At 41.1% G+C, this 21823-nt stretch overlaps 1 protein-coding gene across 1 annotated transcript in view; it reads left to right on the forward strand.

Annotated features, from left to right (window-relative positions):
• The window catches only part of LOC126403489 (uncharacterized), a 72908-nt gene extending 56242 nt beyond the window's left edge, over positions 1–16666 (forward strand). Inside the window, exon 17 of the mRNA XM_050066196.1 lies at positions 11641–16666. Coding sequence (XP_049922153.1) covers positions 11641–11754 — 114 coding nt within the window. The 3' untranslated portion in view covers positions 11755–16666. The remainder of the gene's footprint in view (positions 1–11640) is intronic.
• The last annotated feature ends 5157 nt before the right edge of the window (positions 16667–21823 follow it).

The following is a 21823-nucleotide window of genomic DNA, read 5'->3' on the forward strand; positions in this document are numbered from 1 at the left end:
GTACCGTGGGTCCCAATTTTGGTACCGTGACAACACTAATCTGGAGGGGGTTCATCTGCAAAAACTAATGAAAAACTAAACAACGGTATTCGGTATTCGGCCAAGCATTTAATTTTATTCGGCTTCGGCCACAAATTTTCATTTCGGTGCATCCCTAATGTTGCCCTTTATTTTATTTTATGTTGGCTTAGCTGACCGACAGTCAGCTGGCTTTGTTAACATGTGGAAACATAGTGTCCACTGCCCAACCTCCAGTCTCCACTGGTTAGCTAATGTTAGCCTTGGCTGCTCTGCACTGCAGACCACCCAGACCCGGCTGGAGCTAAGTAAGTATAGTAAGTAAAACTTATTTATAAAGTGCTTCACAAGGGCATTATACAACAAGAAAGGAAACATAGAAGACAAAAAGACTATGTGAGCCACGTAGTTAAATATGCACAACTAGCAAAACTATTTGCACAGTTAAAAAAAAAAGAGAAGCTAATTAGCAATGCCACTCATTCAGCGATTACCGCTGGTAACAACGTCCCAGTGGTGGGATGCCATTGCTGTGGAAACCCGGTGGCTACCCTTCAGCTCCAGTGTGTAGTCAGCTGAATATTCACTGGAGTGACCTGAGTGGAGACCGAAGGGTGGGCACAGTATTTCCACAATGACACTGTTGAGTAAGGATGGCGTTACTATTAGTTATCGCCAAATTAGCACTGCAACTAGCTAGCTCCTACAAAACCTGGATGCTGCGCAGAGCAGTTAGCTGAAGAGCAGCAAAATAACCTATACATCAACATTTGTAACCAGTCAAAAATATTTTCTATAGTTTGCCATTACAGCTCAACCGAGGAGGACACCATTAATGTTGACATCTCATACTGTCATGAGCTTGAGCCTCTCGTTCATGAGTAGATGTACGCTTCCTTCTGCATAGTGATACAGCTGTCTAGTGTAGTTCGGTACAAAGAAAATAGTTCCTACATGAAACTGCTTACAACAAGGTCTGTGGAACATCTTGAGTTACTGGGTCATGACTTCTGGAAAGAGACATTGCTGTTGAGTTTTTCAAATGTATTTTCTTTTGGTGCTTTGAGCACCACAAGCCAAGTGCCATCTAGCTCTATTATACTGGAGAGAAGGCAGACATCTCTATGGCCGATATCTCCAGCACTCTGCAACTCACACTTAAACAATCTAGATTGATAAATAGAACTACAGGTAAGAGAAAAAAATTTGTGTTTTTGATTTTGGGGTGAACTGTCCCTTTAGGTGTTTGTGGTGACATCAGATCTTTCACAAAGAAGATTCCTCTGTCACACACAACATCAGATTTAGTGGAGGTGTACCTGTCCCTGTGTATTCCTTTATCACATTGTCTGTAAAGGAGGACATTTTTTTTGCTCACTAACCTGGTTTGATTAGCTTTATAGAGCTCAAGCCTACTTTTGACATCTTAACAGGTGCTATGTCTTTTTTTTTTTAATAGAGTCGCCCCCAAAAACAATCAATAGAAAAGTAGTGCCTATTTTCTCACCTTTCCCATATCTCTATGGACAATCCATCATCATAGAGAGTCTGCTTGCCCTTCCTGCTGTGTCTGAGCACTGAGATATTATAGTGTGAGCTGTGAGCTTTAGGACTGGTAAGGAATTGTGTTATATTAGGTCCACAATTAGATTCCTGTGTACTGCAAACTTTTTACCCTTTTACTCCTCCCCCACAAGTAAGCAAAGGGTCACAGTCAAAAGTGAGTGCACAAAATAGAGATATCCTACTGATACTCAATTTGCAGCACTGCTTTCACAACCAACATTGCCTCAGACCTTCAGCTTCCATCTCTGAGTCTCTTTATCTACATCCCTTCCTTTGTGACTGGTGTAGATTAAATAAAAGAAATCAGCAAGGGGTAGTGTGGTGGCTTTTACATGTATATTCTAGGCTTTTACAAGGTAAAGGAATAGTAGTATTCTGGAAAAAAAATGCTCATTTGCTTGCAGAGAGTGACATGAGAAATGTCTGTATGGTAAATTGCCATACAGCAGCTGGTTAGCTTAGCATAAAGACTGGAAACAAGGGGAAACAGCTAGCCAACATAACCAAGATGTAACATGTTGCCTTTCTTTTTCATAAAGCTGAGTTGTCTATGCAGTACACAGATTCAAATACTTTTAAACTGGTGCTACGTGACCACAGAAAACACAGGAAAAGGCCTGTGGCAATTGATTTTGCTTAAGAGTTAGAAAACCTATAACAACCAGAATGCACTGCACCTCACTGGACCAAAAAATGCTCCTGCTGATGGGTGACGTAATACGAGCTTGAGAAACACTACAAACACAAGAAACATTATGGCGGTCGGCTGGAACAGTGCACTAAAACATGTTCCTGGAAACTTTTGAGGTGAGAAATAGGCACCAGAGTTGTATTTTCTATGTTTGTATTTGATCAGCACTGCTTAGTTTAAACATTTCATCTTAGTTTTTTCAGCCTCTGTTTTTTTACAATACAGGAAACAGTATGGCGCCCACTTTCTGTTCACAAATTCTAGTATCCCAGCTCAACAGTGCATAAAAAAACCATGTTTCTGAAGACACTGTAGTTGAGAAGTAGGCAATACAGTAACAGAATCTTGCTTTATATTTTATCAGCAATCCCTTGTTGTAGCATTGTTCCTGTTAGTTACGGCAACACTAAACCGCTTTGCTTGCCTGAGAAGGACTAAATGCCCAAACCTGCTATTTTTGAATATCCCCTGGAGAGAGACTCTCACTGCAGCCCGTTTTATTTTGTTCTGAAAATGTTAGCATGCAACCCCGTTCCATGAACGATAAACAAGGTGCAGACTTCCATCTGTGTCAGTGATGAGGAGAAGCAATGAGTGACAACAACCCCACCCACTTTTAGGAGTACTGTTTGCTGTGAAAATGCTAAATGGACCTAGGGTCTAGGTACCATGTCTGAAGGGTTACTTTTGGTTCCAAAGGTACCATACCTAAAGTTTTTGGTGGAAACGGGGGTTTTGTGTCTGTCGAGAAACTTCAGTGTGAGCAACAGTCCGAGAGCCAGCGAAAATCAGCAAGATGACAAGTTTAAGCTGAGAGATGAGCAGGGAAATCTGGGTGTTGAAAAGATGCAAGTTAGTTTACCACAGTTCATTTACACATACCACCCACACTGTTGTGATACAAAGCTGGCTGAAAATTGGCTGAGTATCTCTAATTGGTGAGCTTCAGAGGTGCCTTTAATTAATTCTTCAAGCTTAGATAATTGGCTGTAGCTTTGTATTTGGGGTAAAAGTTATAGTGGTATCAATCTTCTCATCAAAGTTATGGCAAACCAAACTGGGGTGAGATGGGAGAAGATGCCCACATACATATAACTCAGACTCCACCTAACGAATGCAAGTAGAGCTAATGCCCATGTGTTGCTTACATTCAGTGAGGGCTACCATTTCTAAATGTACGTCTTACTCATTTCTGTTGTGGAATTTTGCTCAGCAGCTGTTATTGAGGAGTCCTTGTTGCTTTCTAAGGATTTGTGGAGACACAAAAATTGTGGGTAATCTAATAAGGTGATTCATGTGTGGACCCATTCATTAGTTTGAAACTACATGTAAAATTTAAGATATATTTCTACAAATGTGAAAAAACTCACATCTTAGGGAAAAATTCACCCGGGGTCATCTTCTCCTGATATTTTTTTATGTAGACTGATATTAGCTGATGTGTTAAAATGATTTAAAGACACAAATATAATGATCTCCGACATTAAGCCATTATATCATAGTTCTATTGAAGGATAGGAAATCTAGTCATACATTATTCAGTCACAGACCTCTCTTTAAGATGCAGAAATGGTGACAGAACTGCAATCGTGTTTGTTCTTCTGTTTGAAGCCTAAACCCTTTCAAGCTAAACCTAATTAAAGAAGTCTGTTTAAATTAACTTGTCCTTTAAAAAAACATTCTTTTCAGCTCAGAGTAAAAGAGAAATCAATAACAAACAATGTTCTTGATGAGATCGCCTTCATTATGTAAATGATATAATTTGTGGATATCAAAAATCGGTATAAGAGCAAAATAAATGTTTTAATAGAGCTTATTTTGGTACAACTACATTTAATACCCTATCAACACATTACCTCTCAAGCTGGCTTTGTTTATGCATAATAACAAAAACAACAGATTGAAACATCTTGCAAATGGAGAATCTTTTTTAGATAGGGCATCGTCTCCCATCTGAGCACATTCCCCAGAATATCAAACTATTCCTTTAAAGTGAAACATCCGTACAAAATAAATCCTTAAGATTTTAACATTATTCCTTATTATTCTTAACATAAATCACTCCTCCATGTATTATTGAAAATGGTCTGGTGGTGTAGTGGCTGTGGCCTTTTAAAATTTAACAATTTGACCTTTAACTGTGGCGTCCCCTTCAGGCCAGGAGTTGTTTTTAATCATCAGGCAGGCCAAAAAGCACCATCACTCCTGCATGTTCAGATGAAAGTTGGACCAGTGGACGTAATTCATATTTAGTTCAGATGATTTTTCTTACCTTTAATAATTTAGTCTGAAATGTACTTTTTTTTCTTAATGTAGCACCCTTATCAGTCCATTCTGTGTCTTCTTTAAATACCAAAGCCGTCAGACAGACCAGTGGCATTTGAAGATGGACACAGCCAAACCCTCAGTGCCCGGCCCCACTGTTTTACCCTATTGTAATATTGTGTGTGTGTGTGTGTGTGAAACCTTCTGCATGTACAATAAACCCCTTAAGGAGCATTGGAGGAGATGATTCAGACAGACTGGGCGATGGTGTTGTGCGAGGGAGCAGCAGGTTGGGGAAAAGGTGTCATATTTAGTCACATCTTGTCACGGGGGGAGGAGAATTCATAATGATGCCCTTAAATAGCCAACATGCAAATAGAGGGAGCTAATGGAAATTTTTTGGGGGGGTTGATTTTGGAGAGGTAGCTGTTATTCTGGAAGTATGATTTTAAAGAAGATTAAATTGAAGGAGACATTTTACGTAATGTGCTTCTCCGTAACATATTTCTCATAATTTGTTAGATTTTCCAAACAAGTCTGACATGCTGCATGCCTTGTCATAACATCAACGCTGAAATCTGACTGCTCTGTCACATTACCAGCTTCTCTTCATATAATACATATCTTTAAAACACCATGTCAGTCAGACACAACGTAACAGAATCAATTCCACCTCAGCGACTGCAGATAAGGTGCTTTTAATCACGCTTCTTCAAGCAAAGAGCTCAAACCTGCAGATTAAAGATGATACAAGATGCTTCTGTTGGGTGTAAGAAACATTTCAGGATCTGGTCCTGTAACTTCATTTATGTCTTTAAAGTAAACAGCAGATTTCTGTTTTGCTTTAGAGACCCTTCATTTTAACCCTCCTTATTTAACATGTAAAAGTTCTATAAAACGTTAATAAATGCTTTATAACTCACTTAAATGTAGTTGCAAAAATATATCTTCAAGCAAACAGTTGTTTATCAGTGGACAATTTTTTCTGAGTGTCACAACCACCATGAAACAACTTGTTTCACTATCAGGATTTTAACCATTTGGTCCTATTAATTTTGAATAGTCTAGAAGTTTTTGTATCCAAATGCTAGTTAGCAGAGCGCTAAAGCGGAAGTTAGTCATTTGGCTGGCAGAAGTTAGACACTCGGTCACTTTCTCTATAGGCCGCACAGTGTGTAAGTAGTGCCAATAATCCCCAGATGATGCGAGTAATTTTATACACAGTAGTTGAACCACTTTGGCTTCATGCGCCACTGAGCAACTCCCATAAGACTAAATGAGGCCCCACATTCAACCCCATGGTTCAAAGTTGTATCCAGTTCTTCTAATACATCCATGCCCCACTGTCCCTCACTGTCACTGTGGACCAAGCCCGGTTCTAGGCAGGCACATATGAGGGGGCAGTAATAAATGTGAAGGGGGCATCATGCTCCAGCACATTTTTGCCATAGGTAGAGCTGACAAATAAAGGTCACTCACTCACTCACTCACTCACTCACTCGCAGGATGTGGGGACGCTGTGTGAGTGCCCTATAGAGGGTGTCAAAGCACCGTGGTCTCAAATGTGCTCACCGCTTGTTTTGTTGTTGATAACAGTGTTTTCTACATGGAATTGGGTTGTTGTTAGCTGTGTGTCCAACCCCCAACCTAAAGAAATGGATTGCACTTTGTCAGGCCTCTACCCTAAGACCTGTCCAACTTGGGTGTCCCACCTGAAGACTAAGCTCCTGCTGGTATAGCTCTTAGGGTCACTGAGGCACACAAACCCCCTGACCACAATAAGGTGGCAATCCCTCAGGGAGGAAAACTGAAAAATAAAATAAACAAAAAATAAAATAAAAATTAAGAAAAAATAAAATAAAAATATCCTTCATCCAGGCACAACCAACATCTTAACATTTATCTTATTGGATGGCCATTAGGCATCTAGACATATGAAATAAATTTGAACCTAATAATTACAATAACCTAGAGCAGAACATTTTATATATTTTTGTTTTGTTTTGTTGTCATTTTTTTTGTTTTTTTTTGTTTTTTTTGTTAGCAATTTAACAGATTTCTCTTCACTCCACTCTCCTTTGAGCTGCTGAAAGCTGCAGGAGTGAAAAGTTAATAAAAGCTTTGTAAAAATCGCTGTGATTATCAAAAAACAGCGTGCAGAACTAGAGGCTGGGCGGGGCTTTATGTAGGGGTCTGGCACACACAGGGCATTTGTCCTCAGTATGTGACATGCAGCAGGCACTCATCTCTCGCTGTGCTTGTGTGATTGAAGAAACGTTCGCACTGACAGGCTCACTCTCTATGCTCACACTTTGTTGTTAACTATATATTAAGTATCTCATGACACGAGATGCTACGATGAGTTTAACGGAGCTTCACTTCACTGCTGCATTCTGCCTCACTGAGACTGAGAAACCTGACGCCGATGCATCTTGGCTCATTTGCATACTAAATAGTGATTGGGTGTTTACTGGGGGGAGTGTCTCTGCCGAATGCAGACAGTAACGTTAAATCACACACACAGCCGGCACACAGCACGGAGTGGAGATAGATGAGAAAACTTTTCAGTTTTGTGCCTTTTTCGGTGGATTTGATTTGAGGGGGCAAGACATTTGTTTAAGGGGGCATTGCCCCCTCTTGCCCCTGCGTAGAACCGGCCTCGCTGTGGACTCTGACTGGGCAGCAGCTGCAGAGACAGACCTTTGGTTGGCAGCTGCAACAGCTGAAATTCAGCTAGTGCAAACCCTCCACTGCTGGATGTCACAGCGGGCTGGTGGCCAGCAGCAGGGCTATGTCTAACTTGTGTACCGGCAGCAACTGAAAGTTTCCTGATCTGGCAGAGAGTTGGGGCTGTCCAGTCTCGCGGAGCTGTGACTGGCCAAAGTTTCCCATCATGGGCTAGATTTTTTAAAAACTGCAGAAGTCCAGTGTTCTCTCAAACCACTTGATTTACAGTATGCTCAAAGTTTATTATTGGATTTTTGCCCATTCATTCATTCATTCATTCATTCATTTTCTGTATCCGCTTATCCTGTTGGGGGTCACGGGGGGCTGAAGCCTACCCCAGCTGACACTGGGTGAGAGGCGGGGTTCACCCTGGACAGGTCACCAGACTATCACAGGGCTGACACATAGAGACAGACAACCATTCACACTCACATTCACACCTACGGACAATTTAGAGTCACCAATTAACCTGCATGTCTTTGGACTGTGGGAGGAAGCTGGAGCACCTGGAGGAAACCCACGCTGACACAGGGAGAACATGCACACAGGAGGGCTGGGATTTTCGCCCAGTGACGCCAAAATAAAACTGCCTAACCCAGCTTTAAAATGTAGTGTTACCTTTGCTATTTGCACATATTACTCATTTTAGAATTGTGATTATATGTGCTACATTTTTCAAAAAAATTCTACTGCTGACATTGGTGGATTCAGCACACCAATTACCCATTTAAAGAATTTTGTTTATTAGTTTTGCAGCGTAGCATTAAACACCCCGGTATGATAACACATGCAGCCAATGCAAACAGCAGGCAATCTCATTATCCTTCTTATCCTCACTTATTAATGTGGAGAGACATTGATTCCTTCAACAGGCGCTCGCTTTATTCTCCTAAAGCTATTCTGAAGTGTGGGTTGTAGATTTGTTGGCTTTACTAGGCACATCACGTTTGTAAAAATGCACGCAAATATTCAGCATGCATAAAAATCAACAAGGCTAATCAGCTAATGGGTTATGGAGAGGATGATGTCACTCAAAAATAAATCTCAAGCCTCAACTGGTTTGCTATATCAGGGCATACTGTGCACAATATTGAGAGAAACGTATGCAAATGGATGAATCTGCATATCTGATGGAACACTGCATTACAGAGAGAACAGGTGCTTATTATCAGCCGACACCTCCCTCTCACTATTAAGGACTGTGTACAAAGCAGGCATCTTACACCTGTGTAAACCTCTCAGAAATGTCACAAGGCTAATACAAACACACTCACTGTCAGCAATTACATTTGAGGGACATTTCACAGGCAATTTAGCTGTTACTTTACCAATGTAATTATGACTGGTTCAGTCAGAGTTCAGATAAAATTTATGGTTGAATAGTATCTTAAAAAAATGTCCATTTCTCATTTCATGTTTAAACTTTAAATACAGTAATACAATTTTTAGAGGTGTATTCTTAAGGAGCTGGAGTTAATGTAGTTTATAACTGCTCCATTTGTCAATCTTTTAATAAAGTAATTGTTGGTTGCGTGCCAAGGAATTAATGATTTAAAGCAAATGGTTTCACAGTTAATTTGGCTGAAAAGCTTCAGCTGGAAAGAAGGAATCTGCCAGGTGAACAAATCCCCCCTAAATACATGTACACAGCAACATTAAATCGTACAATTACATCTGTGATACAATATAAAACATACAGTACATAAGGAGGAAGTTGGACTGATAGAAGGAGCTGCAAAGTAACAGTGTGATGAAGTGTTAGGTTATAATCAATGTGCTGTACACCTGCATGAATATAAGTGGGTGAGATTGGTCAGCTGATAGCCATACAGCTGTGAGTCAGCCAGAGACTGTGAATGAAACAGCTAATAAATGCTCAACTTCAGTGCTCCGCTTGAAATAATGGTGTTCTTAATTAAAATCAGTGTCGGTGATTAAGATTTGCACTAACTGTGGCAATTGTGTTTTGTTAAATGGGTGATTTGCCAGGCACAGTGAGACTTTGACAACCTGAAGTTGTTTGGCTCTGTCGTCAACCAATGACACTTTAACTGCCTCCAGAAAACCCTGATCTGCCCATACCATCCAAAATTAGCTGTCGTGGCCGTTAATGTTCAATCATAGAGGAATAACAGAACAGAACATTTTGAGAACTATACTTTTTTGCTTTCCTGCTGAGAATTAGGTGAAAATATTTACACCATTGTCACATCATCTGTATTCAAAATATGATGCTACAGTTAGCAACTTAGCTTAGCATACAGACTGGAAACAGGACGAATCAGCTAGCCTGGCTGTCAAAAGGTAACTAAATCTGCCTACCAGCACTTGTAATGCTCACTAATTACACATTATAGAATCTGTTATAATAATCAGGTGGACCACAATGGGATCTAATTTCTTTTGTAGTAGCCAACGATGAGACTTGAATTGTACCATAAATTACACATATGTTTGACAATTTAAAAGATAATTCTGCAAGTCAAGATAGTCACAGTTTGCTGTAAGTACAAATGTGTGAAAACACTTAATTAGAAAGACTACATGTCAAGTCCCGTAAGTGACGTCATAGCTGTCTCTCTCACTGAAGCTACGATGCCTGTGTGTTTCATACCTAGATGTACACACAAGAGCAACAGTCTTGTACATTCTTTCACTTCCCAGCTGATAAAAAGACCAGGAGTCGCTGGAAAAAATACATCAAGTAGCCTATAAGACAACGATACATTTGTGTGTGGAACATAGATAAGTTACCTAGCTAGCTAGCTGGTGTTGGTGAAGTGAATCGTGTGAGACAAGACACTTATCACTGAGCATTTTCACTAGGGCTGCCCCCGACTAAGAATTTTCCTAGTCAACCCATAGTCATCATTTAGGGCCATTAGTCGACTAGTCGCCCGCATGTTTACGTTATTAAATAAAATAATAAATAATATAAATAAATATTAAATAATATATTTTGGACGGGGCAACACAATAGTTTGAGTTGAAGGTGTGAGAAAGAATAGTATCAGTAACATTGTTAACACTGTGCTACATTCCAGAGAAATACAAAACCGTACTAATGAACCTTCATTAAAGGGATAGTGCACCCAAAAATTAAAATTCAGCCATTATCTACTCACCCATATGCCGATGGAGGCCCTGGTGAAGTTTTAGAGTCCTCACATCCCTTGCAGAGATCGGCGGGTGGAGCGGCTAGCACATCTAATGGCTGACGGCGCCCCAGACTAACGTCCAAGAACACAAAATTGAATCCACAAAGTATCTCCATACTGCTCATCTGTAGTGATCCAAGTGTGCTGCAGCCACGACATAAAAAGTTGTTTCGAAAAACGTCATATGAGCCTCACTGTAGCCTGTAGCTCTGACTGCTTGAATTAAATTCCCACATGGTCCAGTCATATAGGTTTTGATTTATTCTGACAAGGCATCGCTCCTAATAGAGTTTCACGGTTTTGTAATTAAATCTTGCTGACTAATGACCTTCCTGGTTGACCAAAGATTGGTTGGTTGATTTTTAACTAACAAACATCATGTGTATGGGTATGGGTTTGTGCAGCAAGTCCTGTGTTGCTCAAGTGACAATTCTAGTGACGATTCTCTCTGGCCAATCATTTGTCTGCAGTGTTTTTACTCCACCTTCTGGCATTTGCTTAGCTTGCTTGGAACGTTGACAGCTGCGGTACCAAAAACCAGAACCAGTTACTATCTACAACTTTGCTTAAGGCAAACCAAAAAAAGTGGAAATGTGGCACAACTCCCAGCAAGACAGCAAATAGCCGTATATCCCAAAATGTCAAACTGTTCCTTTAAAAAGTATGTCATGAATGACTTTATAGTACATTAGGTTTTGTCAGTAACCATACAAACAGAATAAGAGAGTATCATACCTAATGGAATTTTAATATCTGTCAAACATAATGAGAAGTAAAGAAAATGAGGAGAGTGATGGCAGCATAGCTTGAGCCTGAACTTCAACCTGCACAGTGAACAGCATGCAATAAGCCAATTAGTACACTTAGACACTGTGACCCTCTCTGATAGTCTGACTTGAGAATTACTAACACTTTTATGCCAGCGACCCTTCACCACCTAGGTGTTAAGTATTAATTCAGCAGTGCATGTCTACCTTATTGCATAAGTGCACTCAAGGAATGGATTGCATGCTGAGGCAGTATATGAGTTAATTATATCAAAAGACCATTGTTAAGATGAATTCACATGACCTTGGCACCAGTTCACTTAGGAAAGTGAATGCAGTTGCTAATTGTAGAATAATTTTTATAAGCTCAGAGGTCTCAGAGTGTAATTGCTGTCTGACTTAAGTTTTTAATTTCCAAGCAACTAATCCTGTGTTTCTCCCTGTCAAGGTTAAATTTGGTGAACCGTCGGATCAAGACTCTCAGGAGTTCTTTGGGATGATCTGTCAGTTCGTCCAGGACTTCAAGATGGTCCATTCTGAAATCATGATTCAAACTGTATAGTGTACATATAAGTAAACACTGAGACTGCAGTGATGATTATTAGACAAACCAATCTGATCCTGTATTCTTAGTCACAGCTCAGAGAGATTAAAATATAGGCTATAACCTCTAATGCAGTATTTGATATTTAAGGGGACCTATTATGCCCATTTTCAGGCACATACCTGTATTTAAGGTTTCTACTAGAACATGTTCATGCTTTAATGGTCAAAAAACACTTAATTCTCCTAATACTATGCTGGAACACCTGTGTTCCACCTCTGTCTGGGACGCTCTATTCTATCGCCTGTCTTTTTTAAGCGCCCTCTTCCCAAAAAAGTCCGGTCTGCTCTGATTGGTCAGCGTATCCAGGTCATCCTTAACCTGACATCTCTGCACCTTCATTACAGCCGAGGGGATGACTGTAATGGAGAAAAGTGCCACTTTTTACTGTGAAAAACACCAATAAAAGCTTCAGATCACAACTGGAAATGTTCCAAAAGGAATATGATCTGAAATTTGCTGCTACAAAAAATATGGCTGAGGTGAGACGAACAGATGAAAACTTTATCTTATTAGATCAAATTGATGTTGAAGTTTTTCTTTGGGGAAATAATTCACAGTTGGAAAAAAAAGGCACTTTTTTTTTTAATTTTATCACAATACTCAGCATATCGCAACATACTTAAAATCGCTGTAATATTGTATCATGACTTTAGTATCGCGATAATATCGTGCCGTGGATCTTCTAGTGATTCCCACCCCTTTCCGAAATTGGGGACAAGTTAGCATCAGCAACCAAGATTACATGTTTTCCTGATGTTAGCATGTAGCTACATGCACATTACCCAGGGTTCCTACATATTAATTTATCTGTGGCGCACCACCACAACATTGGCATCTTCTGCCATGTATAGACTTTATAGTTTCCGAGCTGGGTCTGTCTTTCAGTGTACTCTGATCAGCAAAGTACAGCGAAAATGAACCTTAACTGTTTGTTAATTCATAAGTTGTAGTGTTTTCCCACATTACTTTAGATGAAACTGTCTGCATTCCTATGGAAACCACCCACACCGCAATCCAATGCTGGGACTAACCAGTGTAACAGCAGAAGAAGACAGTCTGCTTTCACTCGCCTCTGCAGCCGCTGCTACTCTAATCCATAAATCTAATTTGATCAGCTCTAATCGATCTGACCACAAACTAATCCAGAGGAAGTCTTGCATGTGATAATCAAACAGTTTCTTCCTCTATTATCCACCCTGCGACTCAAACTCGACAGACTGCTGCTGAGGAAAAATGTCCTCATGGAAAGTTCTGCTTGCCACCACACATACAATCTATTTCTGTGGGTAACCATGTTAGCACTGCACTTACAGTCAGAGAATGACTGTAATAGAGAACAATGGCACTTTTTACTGTAAAAAAATCACCAGTTAAAGTTTCTAAACACAGCCACACATGTTCCAGCAGGAATATAATCCGATATCATGGAGAAATTTACAACATTGGCAACCAAGATTAGGTGTTTCCCTGACATTAGCATGTAGCTTCATTTAGCAATACAGTCTACGTAATGTAAACACTTGCAGTAGCGTGTCTGGAACAGATGACCATATAGGGAAATCCAGCACACTGTGACATCATACTGTGGCCAGAGTAAAAAGAAGTTCGACCTGAGTATTGAGAGTGGTAGGAAACCTGAGGTGTGTGCTGACAAGGAATACTGTCACATAAATTTACCTCATTATTTGACACTTTGGCCACGTTTAATATGAACATCCTTTACTGTAACACTATATGTATGACACAAAATACTGAAAAGCATAATAGGTCCCCTTTAAAGATAGTAAAATGTTGCATGGATGTATTTTTTGTAGCTGTTTGCATTTTTCTCCTGTGTTGTTATACAGATATTTTATAATATAATGGGCCCTGGATGTGATTCAGTGTGTAGACATACAGTGTGAAGTGTACAGTGATGCTCGTGCACCTGGATGACAGAATGTGAGTGGAAATCAACTTTGTAAATATAAAACTGATCTATGTCATATTATTTGATGTCAGAAGTTGATTTGATTTGGGTTGACTTCATGTTTATTGACATTTGTTTTGAGACGAATCAGTAATGAAGGATTTGCGACTCCTGGGCTGTAAAAAACACTCCGATGCTGAAGTGTGCTGCTAATACCCACAGCTGTCTGCTGGCAGAGGAACAAAACAGACAGCACTTCCGAGGCCAGCTGAGGCTGGTGTACTTTGGGTGTGTGATTATTTTGAACATGCATTCGTTCTGCGGCCGGGGATGCTTCCTATCCCAGCGCTCCAGGAGGAGCTCCAAGGCCGCCTCTGATTAAGCAACACATCTGCTCTGTGGCATGATGAGAAACACAAAACTCACCTTCAAAAGGTAGAAAGATATTCTTGGCACTGCTTAGCACTGATTTATGTGTTATAAAGGTTTGTGTGTGCGACTTTTAATCAGTTGACAGCAATAACATCATTTGTAGTAGTAACTGTGAGCCACGGTGGTATAATGAACCAGACCCCTCACTGGGAGGGAAAAGTTGCACATTTTCTTGTAAAAGCAAAATCCAATGATTTAATTAAAACTTTGCATCTGGAGAAACTAGTGATTCATTAGCAGCAAAAATATTTCCATTTAAATGTTTCCTTCACAGAGGTTTATCTTATTATTCATTTTTATATTTTCCAATTTGTCAAAATTGTAGCTGGATGGATCATTAAGGGTTTTTTTCCCCCTGATGTAGTGTCTTTGTACCGCTTTTAAAATTAAAAAGAGATAAGTGACCCAACATTAAGCATGTGTGCAAAGCAACTCTTTAAAGTCACTTTGAATTATACAGGTTTGCATTTTCTCTCCAACTTTGGAATTAGTTGCACTTTTAAAGAGACAGATAAATATAACAGTCATGTATTTATTGTCCTCTCGTACGTCACAATCTGTACTGCAACACTTTTTCTTCCATTTCTCGAAAACAGTGTCATTACGAGGATGACACCTCAGTTTGTTTGGGCTCTGCTGAACTCTGCTCTTCTTTTTGGTTCTCCGGGTTATTGCAGAGTTTTTCTAGATCTGTGTAAAGTAGTATGCCAGTCCGGTCTGGTGAACAAGCTTAAAACTGGCTAAACTCAATTATAGCCAGATACAATCTATCTTTTCACTGCTATGCAGATGACTTGCAAATCTATCTGCCATTGAAGCCAACAGATAAAAATGCACTAAGTTCCTTACTTGACTGTATTGTTGATATCAAGAATTGGTTAACTCAAAATGTTCTTCATTTAATGAGGATAAGACAGAGTGCATTGTGTTTGGGGATACTGGGACGACCGGCTTGGGCGCCTTGCCTTATACATGTTAAGACAAGCTTTTTCCAACTACGTCTTTTAGCCAGAGTCAAAACATTTTTAAGCCGTCATGACCTTGATAAAGCTATTCATGCTTTTATTAGTTCTAGACTCGACTACTGCAATGCACTGTATATTGCCGTCTCCCAGTCTGCTCTTAGCCGCCTTCAACTTGTGCAAAATGCAGCTGCCCGCCTTTTAACTAACACTAACAGACGAGAGCACATTAGTCCTGTCCTTTATTCCCTCCACTGGCTCCCAGTTTGTTTTAGAATTGATTTTAAACTTTTAATGTTTGTTTTTAAAGCTCTAAATGGCCTCGCCCCATCTTATTTATCTGAGATGCTAACTGTCCATGAGCGTGGCCGGGCTCTGAGGTCCTCTAACCAACTCTTGTTGGAAGAGCCCAGGTCTAAATACAAACACTGGGGTGACCGAGCTTTTTCTGTTGCCGCACCCAGGCTCTGGAATAAACTCCCCACTGACATACGTCTTGCCTCTGACCTGAGCCTCTTCAAATCTAAACTTAAAACTTATTTATTTAGGATGGCTTTTAATACTCAGTAATGTGGTGACACTCCTATTTTATTTTATTGTTTTATCCTTTTATTTGCTGTTTTTTATTCATGAATCTGTTGTGTGTTGTGTTTTTAATTGTTTTTTAATCTCTTGTGAAGCACTTTGATTCACCTGTGGTCGTTGTAAAGTGCTATATAAATAAAGTACATGACATGACATGACATTTAGCACGATGACAGATTCGGCCAAACTAAAAAGTAGCCTACATGAGCAACCTGTGCTGACGGCGTTGCAGCGCTATATCTGACTTGTATTGCATTAGTAATAAGCAATATGACAACCTAATTAAAATATTATGTTTGTTTATAAACAGACTAGCGGAGCCACCAATGTCTGACAGGCTGTGAGCCGAGCACGGCAACATGAAGGAGGGGAGCAGAGCAGTGCACGTTGTGTTTACTAGTAAGGTCATGTTTTGATTTTCTTTTTAGGGTGATGAGTCATGGCAAAATATGTCTCTGAAGAAACCATATTTTCTCTACATGGCATTATTTTGGATTTGATTCTGACAGAAAGAGGTCTCCCAATTGGTCATGAGCAACATGCTGCGCAGTTTTGAAGTGAACTTTTGTTGGATGGCGTATTCTACTTATATCTGTCCCTGGCTTTGAAAGCACCACAATGGACAAGGACCGGCTGACTAATGTAGTTAAGATGAGGAAATATCCCCGATACTTTGGAAAAAGATCTCGAGGAGCTGAAAGCTTCTGATGAGCTAAAATGACCTTTGCTAATAACAAGCTCCGCTACTTGCTGTTGGCGATACTGTGTGTCATCATCAGTAAATATCACAATATAAAAAGTATATTTTCTGTTTAAAAAGTAACGTTACAAATGTATAGGGATGAAAGTCTCATACTCTGCTCTGTCTGTTGACCCCTATTTTCTGATTTATTGCTGATTTATTACAGAATAAATAACGTTATCCTCGTATCTTTTTCTTGTCATTATCTGCCTGCTGCTGTTTGACCGTGACACAGAGTTTCAAAATAAAGGTGTAACCTAAAGACGAAAATGCAGATCAATGTTTTCACTTTGCATCAATGACTTTGGATCACTGATCATTGAAAGATCAGATCAATGGATCGCTACACCCCTACGATCTATCAGTAATTTGAATTCCCTGTCTCTGAGCAAGGCACTTATCCCTCACACGCTCCAGTGGAGAAAGTTCATTAGCCAACAGCTGCAGCAGGAAGCTGCTGGTGTGAAAGTGTGATTATTCATTACCATTATCCCTACTGTGAGAACAACATTTGGCAACATGTTTGCAGAATAAAACAAAGCTTCCTGTTTGTAGCATCTGTAGTCTAAACTGGAGGAATTCCTTTCCTTACACACCAGCCTTCACTGGTGTTAAACACTGCATCTGCTTGTGTTTTTCTATGTGGAAAAGCTTCTGTTTCTTTTTCTGCCTTTGTTCATAACTTCATAATACCATCTCCAACCTTCCTCCTGGTTTCATGCAGTGCACAAACCTGAGAGTTTTTGTAAAAGGGTTACAGTTTTTAATTTCTGTGAATGCCCAGCATCATTGTATGGATGGATTTTAAAAGGAGTCACAGAAACATGCTGAATGCAAATTTGTATGTGGTTCCATGTTGGACTGCATTTCTATTTTGGGAAAGTTTGTTCCGAGTGTACTGCCGGCTTAATTGGCAGCTGAGGGAATAAACAAAATCACATACACACATTTCATAGGCTTCAATGTACCTGCCCATACTTTTAAGCTGCTGTAATCAAAATGTTTACATGAACAATGGATTCAATGGTGACTGTAGTATTATCTCCAAACTCTGCAGTTCACCTCAGCTCTACAGGGGGTTTCAGCGTCTTTCAGCTCATTGTTTTTGTTTTATGGGACACTATTGAACTCTTTTCATTTATTGTCACCTCTCTTATCAACCCCAATCCCGCAGCAGCAGGCAGCGGTTTTGAGAGAAACACAAAAAAAAGCTCTGATAAACCCTCTGCACACTACCTGCTCAGCACCACACAGTCAGCAACCAGCTCATGAACACAGTGGAGCTTTCGGCAGCTTAACAGTCAGATATGTTTCTTTGGAGTTAGTGGAGACTATACAGAGCTAAAAGGAGGGTGAATATTGGACTTACATTCATCAGATCCCCAGAAACACAACTCCAAATGAATGCTAATGTTGCTACGTGTCTGCTTGTTATTTCAATAAGCAACTGTTTGCCAACATGTTTGCCGTATCAATTTTGAATGGTGATAATATGCCAGTGTAAAAAGAGAAGAAATCATGACTCCTAAATTGTTGATTCTCAGAAACTCAGAATCTCTCCTGGGACAAAGTGTTAAAATAAGGAATAAGGATAGCGGCTGCCTCTGCCAGTGACTGACAGCACGTATCTCTGATTGCCTCTAGCCCATTGCCTATTTTATTGCTTTGAAAAGTGGCACATGCACTACTTTGGATTTATGTTTAATTAGTGTTAAAGTATATACAATGACTTTGTAAAAATGAACCTGCTCCTTTTAAAAGATTACCAAAGCAGCTCATTATGTGCGACAGGGCGGTCCGACATGGTCATCATGTTGTATGCAGAGTACATACTCCTTCTTTTGACCACTAATTAAATTCCTTTGAGACTTGTTCTTTTTATCAAGGCCCAACGGTCGGTCTGATTTTTTTTCCTTTCTTTTTATTTGTCCCTTTCCGATGATAAAATGATCCGAGTCCCCTATAGACCGCATTACTTTAAAAGGAAATAATTGCTAGAGGGAGCAGGTGAAATATTAATGTGATTTTTTTTTCGCTATCTGATGAGCAGTTTTAGCATTTTTAGAGAACTTGTCTCACCTGGAGTCTGGGTCTGGCAGCATCACAGACGGCTTTTCACACACACAAACAGATGAAAGGTGTTTTGCTTTAACTGTTTTTTTAAATCACTGAACTTCAACTCAGCCTGACACTGTGACATGTGAGTGCTTGAGATAATGTTATGTGTGGTTCATGGGGGAGCGAGGTTTCAGCACAAGGAGCCCAAAGAGCACAGCTGTCCACATCACTGAAGAGAACAAGATCACGTCCAATGAATTTTAACAACTGCCACTTGATTTTTCTGAATCATTTTACACACCGAAGACACTGGCTAGAAGACAAAAGGGGCTTTCAGACCAAACAGTTCTGGAAACTTCCTGAGAGAACTGCCCACTGGGGAGCTCGCCCAAGAACTACATACCTTCACGGGCTTTTATTTCTGTTTGCACTTCCCCTGCCGAAAGGAAGGCTGAAGTGACGTATTGTAAGCCAGCTACTTGTTGGTATAGCACTGGCACACTCACTTTGATGAATCAAAATCCACTGAATTTTCACCGTGGCATATATGTTCAGTAAACCTGCCTGTTGTTTACATAGTTAACAGGTTTTTAAAAATGGCGGTTACCAGTGCTGCATCGGTTGTGTTCGACACTAAAGTCACTCATGATCTCTCTTGTGATCTGAGGTAGGAGCTGATAAAGTCCTTTAAAACAGCGTTCTAAGAACTACAAATGTTCCTATTTCTTGCAGTGCGGACACAACAAAAATGGGGATTCTTATGGCCGTTGCACACTGAGTCCATTTTTTTTGTCCGCAATTGTTGCACTTCTAAGAATACAACTTCACGTTGTGTCAATCATGTTTGCACACTGAGTCCGAAACTTTCGTCCATCATTAACATTCTTGGAACAGGTTTCGATTTTTTGCCTTCCTCGCATCGGAGCCTTATGCTGTGTTCCCACCAAACGCGAATTCGCAAATTCGCGCGTCAAGATTACATACAAAGTCAATACAAAGACGTGATTAGATGCGAAATCGCGCCGGGCGGCTTGATGGACGCGTCTAGCACGACGCGATGGAGGCGTCGAGCACGACGCGATGGAGGCGTCTAGCACGGCGCGATAGACGCGATAATCGCGTCCAACGCCTCATCGCTCAAATTGAAAATATTGAACTTTTGAGGCGAATTCGCGTGACGCTGTGCCGCGAAAGCCAATCAGCGTTGAGATTCTCCCGACGTCACTGGCGTGTGTCAACAACGTTCAGTTGTTGACACAGCAATAAACTGCTACTCACCGGAGACAGATGGACAGGCGCTCCGCAGCTGAAATGGAGCGCCTGTAGTTGGTGTCCTGCTGGGAGATCCTGGCGCCAACCCTCGCCAACAGGTCCTCAAACTGGGCCCCAGTCAGCCTGAAGTACCGCTGAAAGCGGCTATCATCCAGACGGAGTTCCTGGAGGAGGTGGTGAAACTCGCCGCGCTGGATGCGCTTCTGCATGATAGGGTGAACCCAAAAACAACGGCGTTTGGGCCTCCGACGCATTTGGGACTTCCAGAGCAGGTACAAAGCAGCAATGGTGGATGGATATCTCAGCCATGGTCGTCAGCGGCTACCCGGAGCTATATGATACTACGTGTCTACTCTACAGAGACCACAACAAAAAGGAGCAGGCTTTGGTGAAAGTCGCCGAGGAGACTGGTCTACTTGGTAAGTTCTGTAAATATGTGTCTTTAATTAGTTTGCAGAATGGTTGTACTATGAACGTTAGCACTAGCTTAGCTCCGGTTAGCACAGCCGGCTTCCCCGCTACTCGCGTGAATGACGTGATAACGCGAATTAACAAAATGGTCAGGCGTCAAAACTCGGGCGTTATGGGCGGCGCGTTACTCGTGTTACGAGCGATTAAATCGCGTTCATCGCGTTTGGTGGGAACACAGCATTACGGCCGGGCTCCACCGGGCAAGTCAGTGGCATGACACGTCTGCAGCGCGAGTCCCGTAGCAGCTCGCCCCCATTAATCAATTAAAGTGGCTCCACCGGCAACGGGAGCGGCGCGACAACCCCCGTCTGTCGCGCGACAACTCTCTATTTTACGCGGCTCTTCTATTTTTGTTGCGCTACGCTCCCCTACGCAACCCTCCAGCAGATTAAAAACTACATGAAATAGTGTGCTAAACAAGCACAATGTGTTTTTAAATGAATAAACCATTATCAGAGGTGATATGTGATAATTTTTTTCATGCATTTACCCATGTTTATCTGTGACATTGTGTAAATGTCTGTGGCGGACATTTGAAAGCGAGTAGATGACAAACAGTACAGTAAACTTGTAGATAACTCAAATATATGTAATAACTTAGGTGGAAAATGCTTTAACATTTCATGCAGCCTACAAGCAGCCTCTTGGCTTGGCAAACGGTAAACAACCCCGCTGGCTTCTCTACGTGTCGCTTCCATACGCAGTCAGTGGAGCCCAAATGAATGCGCCGCGAAGCTACGCTGACATGACGCTTACGTTTGCAGCAGGTGGAGCCCGGCCGTTAGAGACGTTTGACCAAGAATCAGTGAAGAAAATGTGGCGGCGGGATACAGCCGTGTCAAGACAGAGGAATGGGGTGCACAGAATCATTTAATAGATTCAACAGGTCAGATAGTAATATTCAGGACGATGATGATGAAGAGGAGGAGGATGTGGACTGCACACAAAATGTGGAGACAGAAAGGGAGGACAGCTCCCCCCCTTTGTGCAGCTGCAGCGCCAAATGTAAGACAGGGAGGTGAGGTTTGGCCTATCACACATGTATTAGAACCAGCTTTTATGTTGTCTGGTATGCACCGATATGAAAAGTAAAGAAAAGACGATACTGGCTGATAAATCGGTCGACCAATATGTTGGGCTGTAGCCCCAAGTCCTGATAGGACACACCACCAACAGTGGTTGAGAACAACAGAGCTAAGACCCCATGAGACTTCAGGTTCCAGACTGACAAACAGCTGCTAGCTAACCAAACAGACATAGTGGTGGTTGACAAGGTGCAGTCGTGGTAGATGTTGCAGTCCCAGCTGACAGTAACATCAGGAAGAAAGAGTATGAATAGACTGAGAAGTACCAGGGGCTGAAGGAACAACTGGAACAGATGTGGAAGATGAGGTCCAAAGTGGTCCCAGTGTTAATAGAAGCATTAGGGGCTGTGACCCCCCAAACTGGGAGAATGACCTCTGAGCACATCTGAGGTCTCAGTCCAAAACAGTGCAGTCCTAGGAAAAGCTAAGATACTGAACAGAACCCTCAAACTCCCAGGCCGCTGGTAGAGGACCCGGGATTGAGGGAGACACACACCACCCCACAGAG

This window comes from Epinephelus moara, chromosome 16 (assembly GCF_006386435.1).
Source record: "Epinephelus moara isolate mb chromosome 16, YSFRI_EMoa_1.0, whole genome shotgun sequence".
Classification (NCBI taxonomy): Eukaryota; Metazoa; Chordata; class Actinopteri; order Perciformes; family Serranidae; genus Epinephelus; species Epinephelus moara.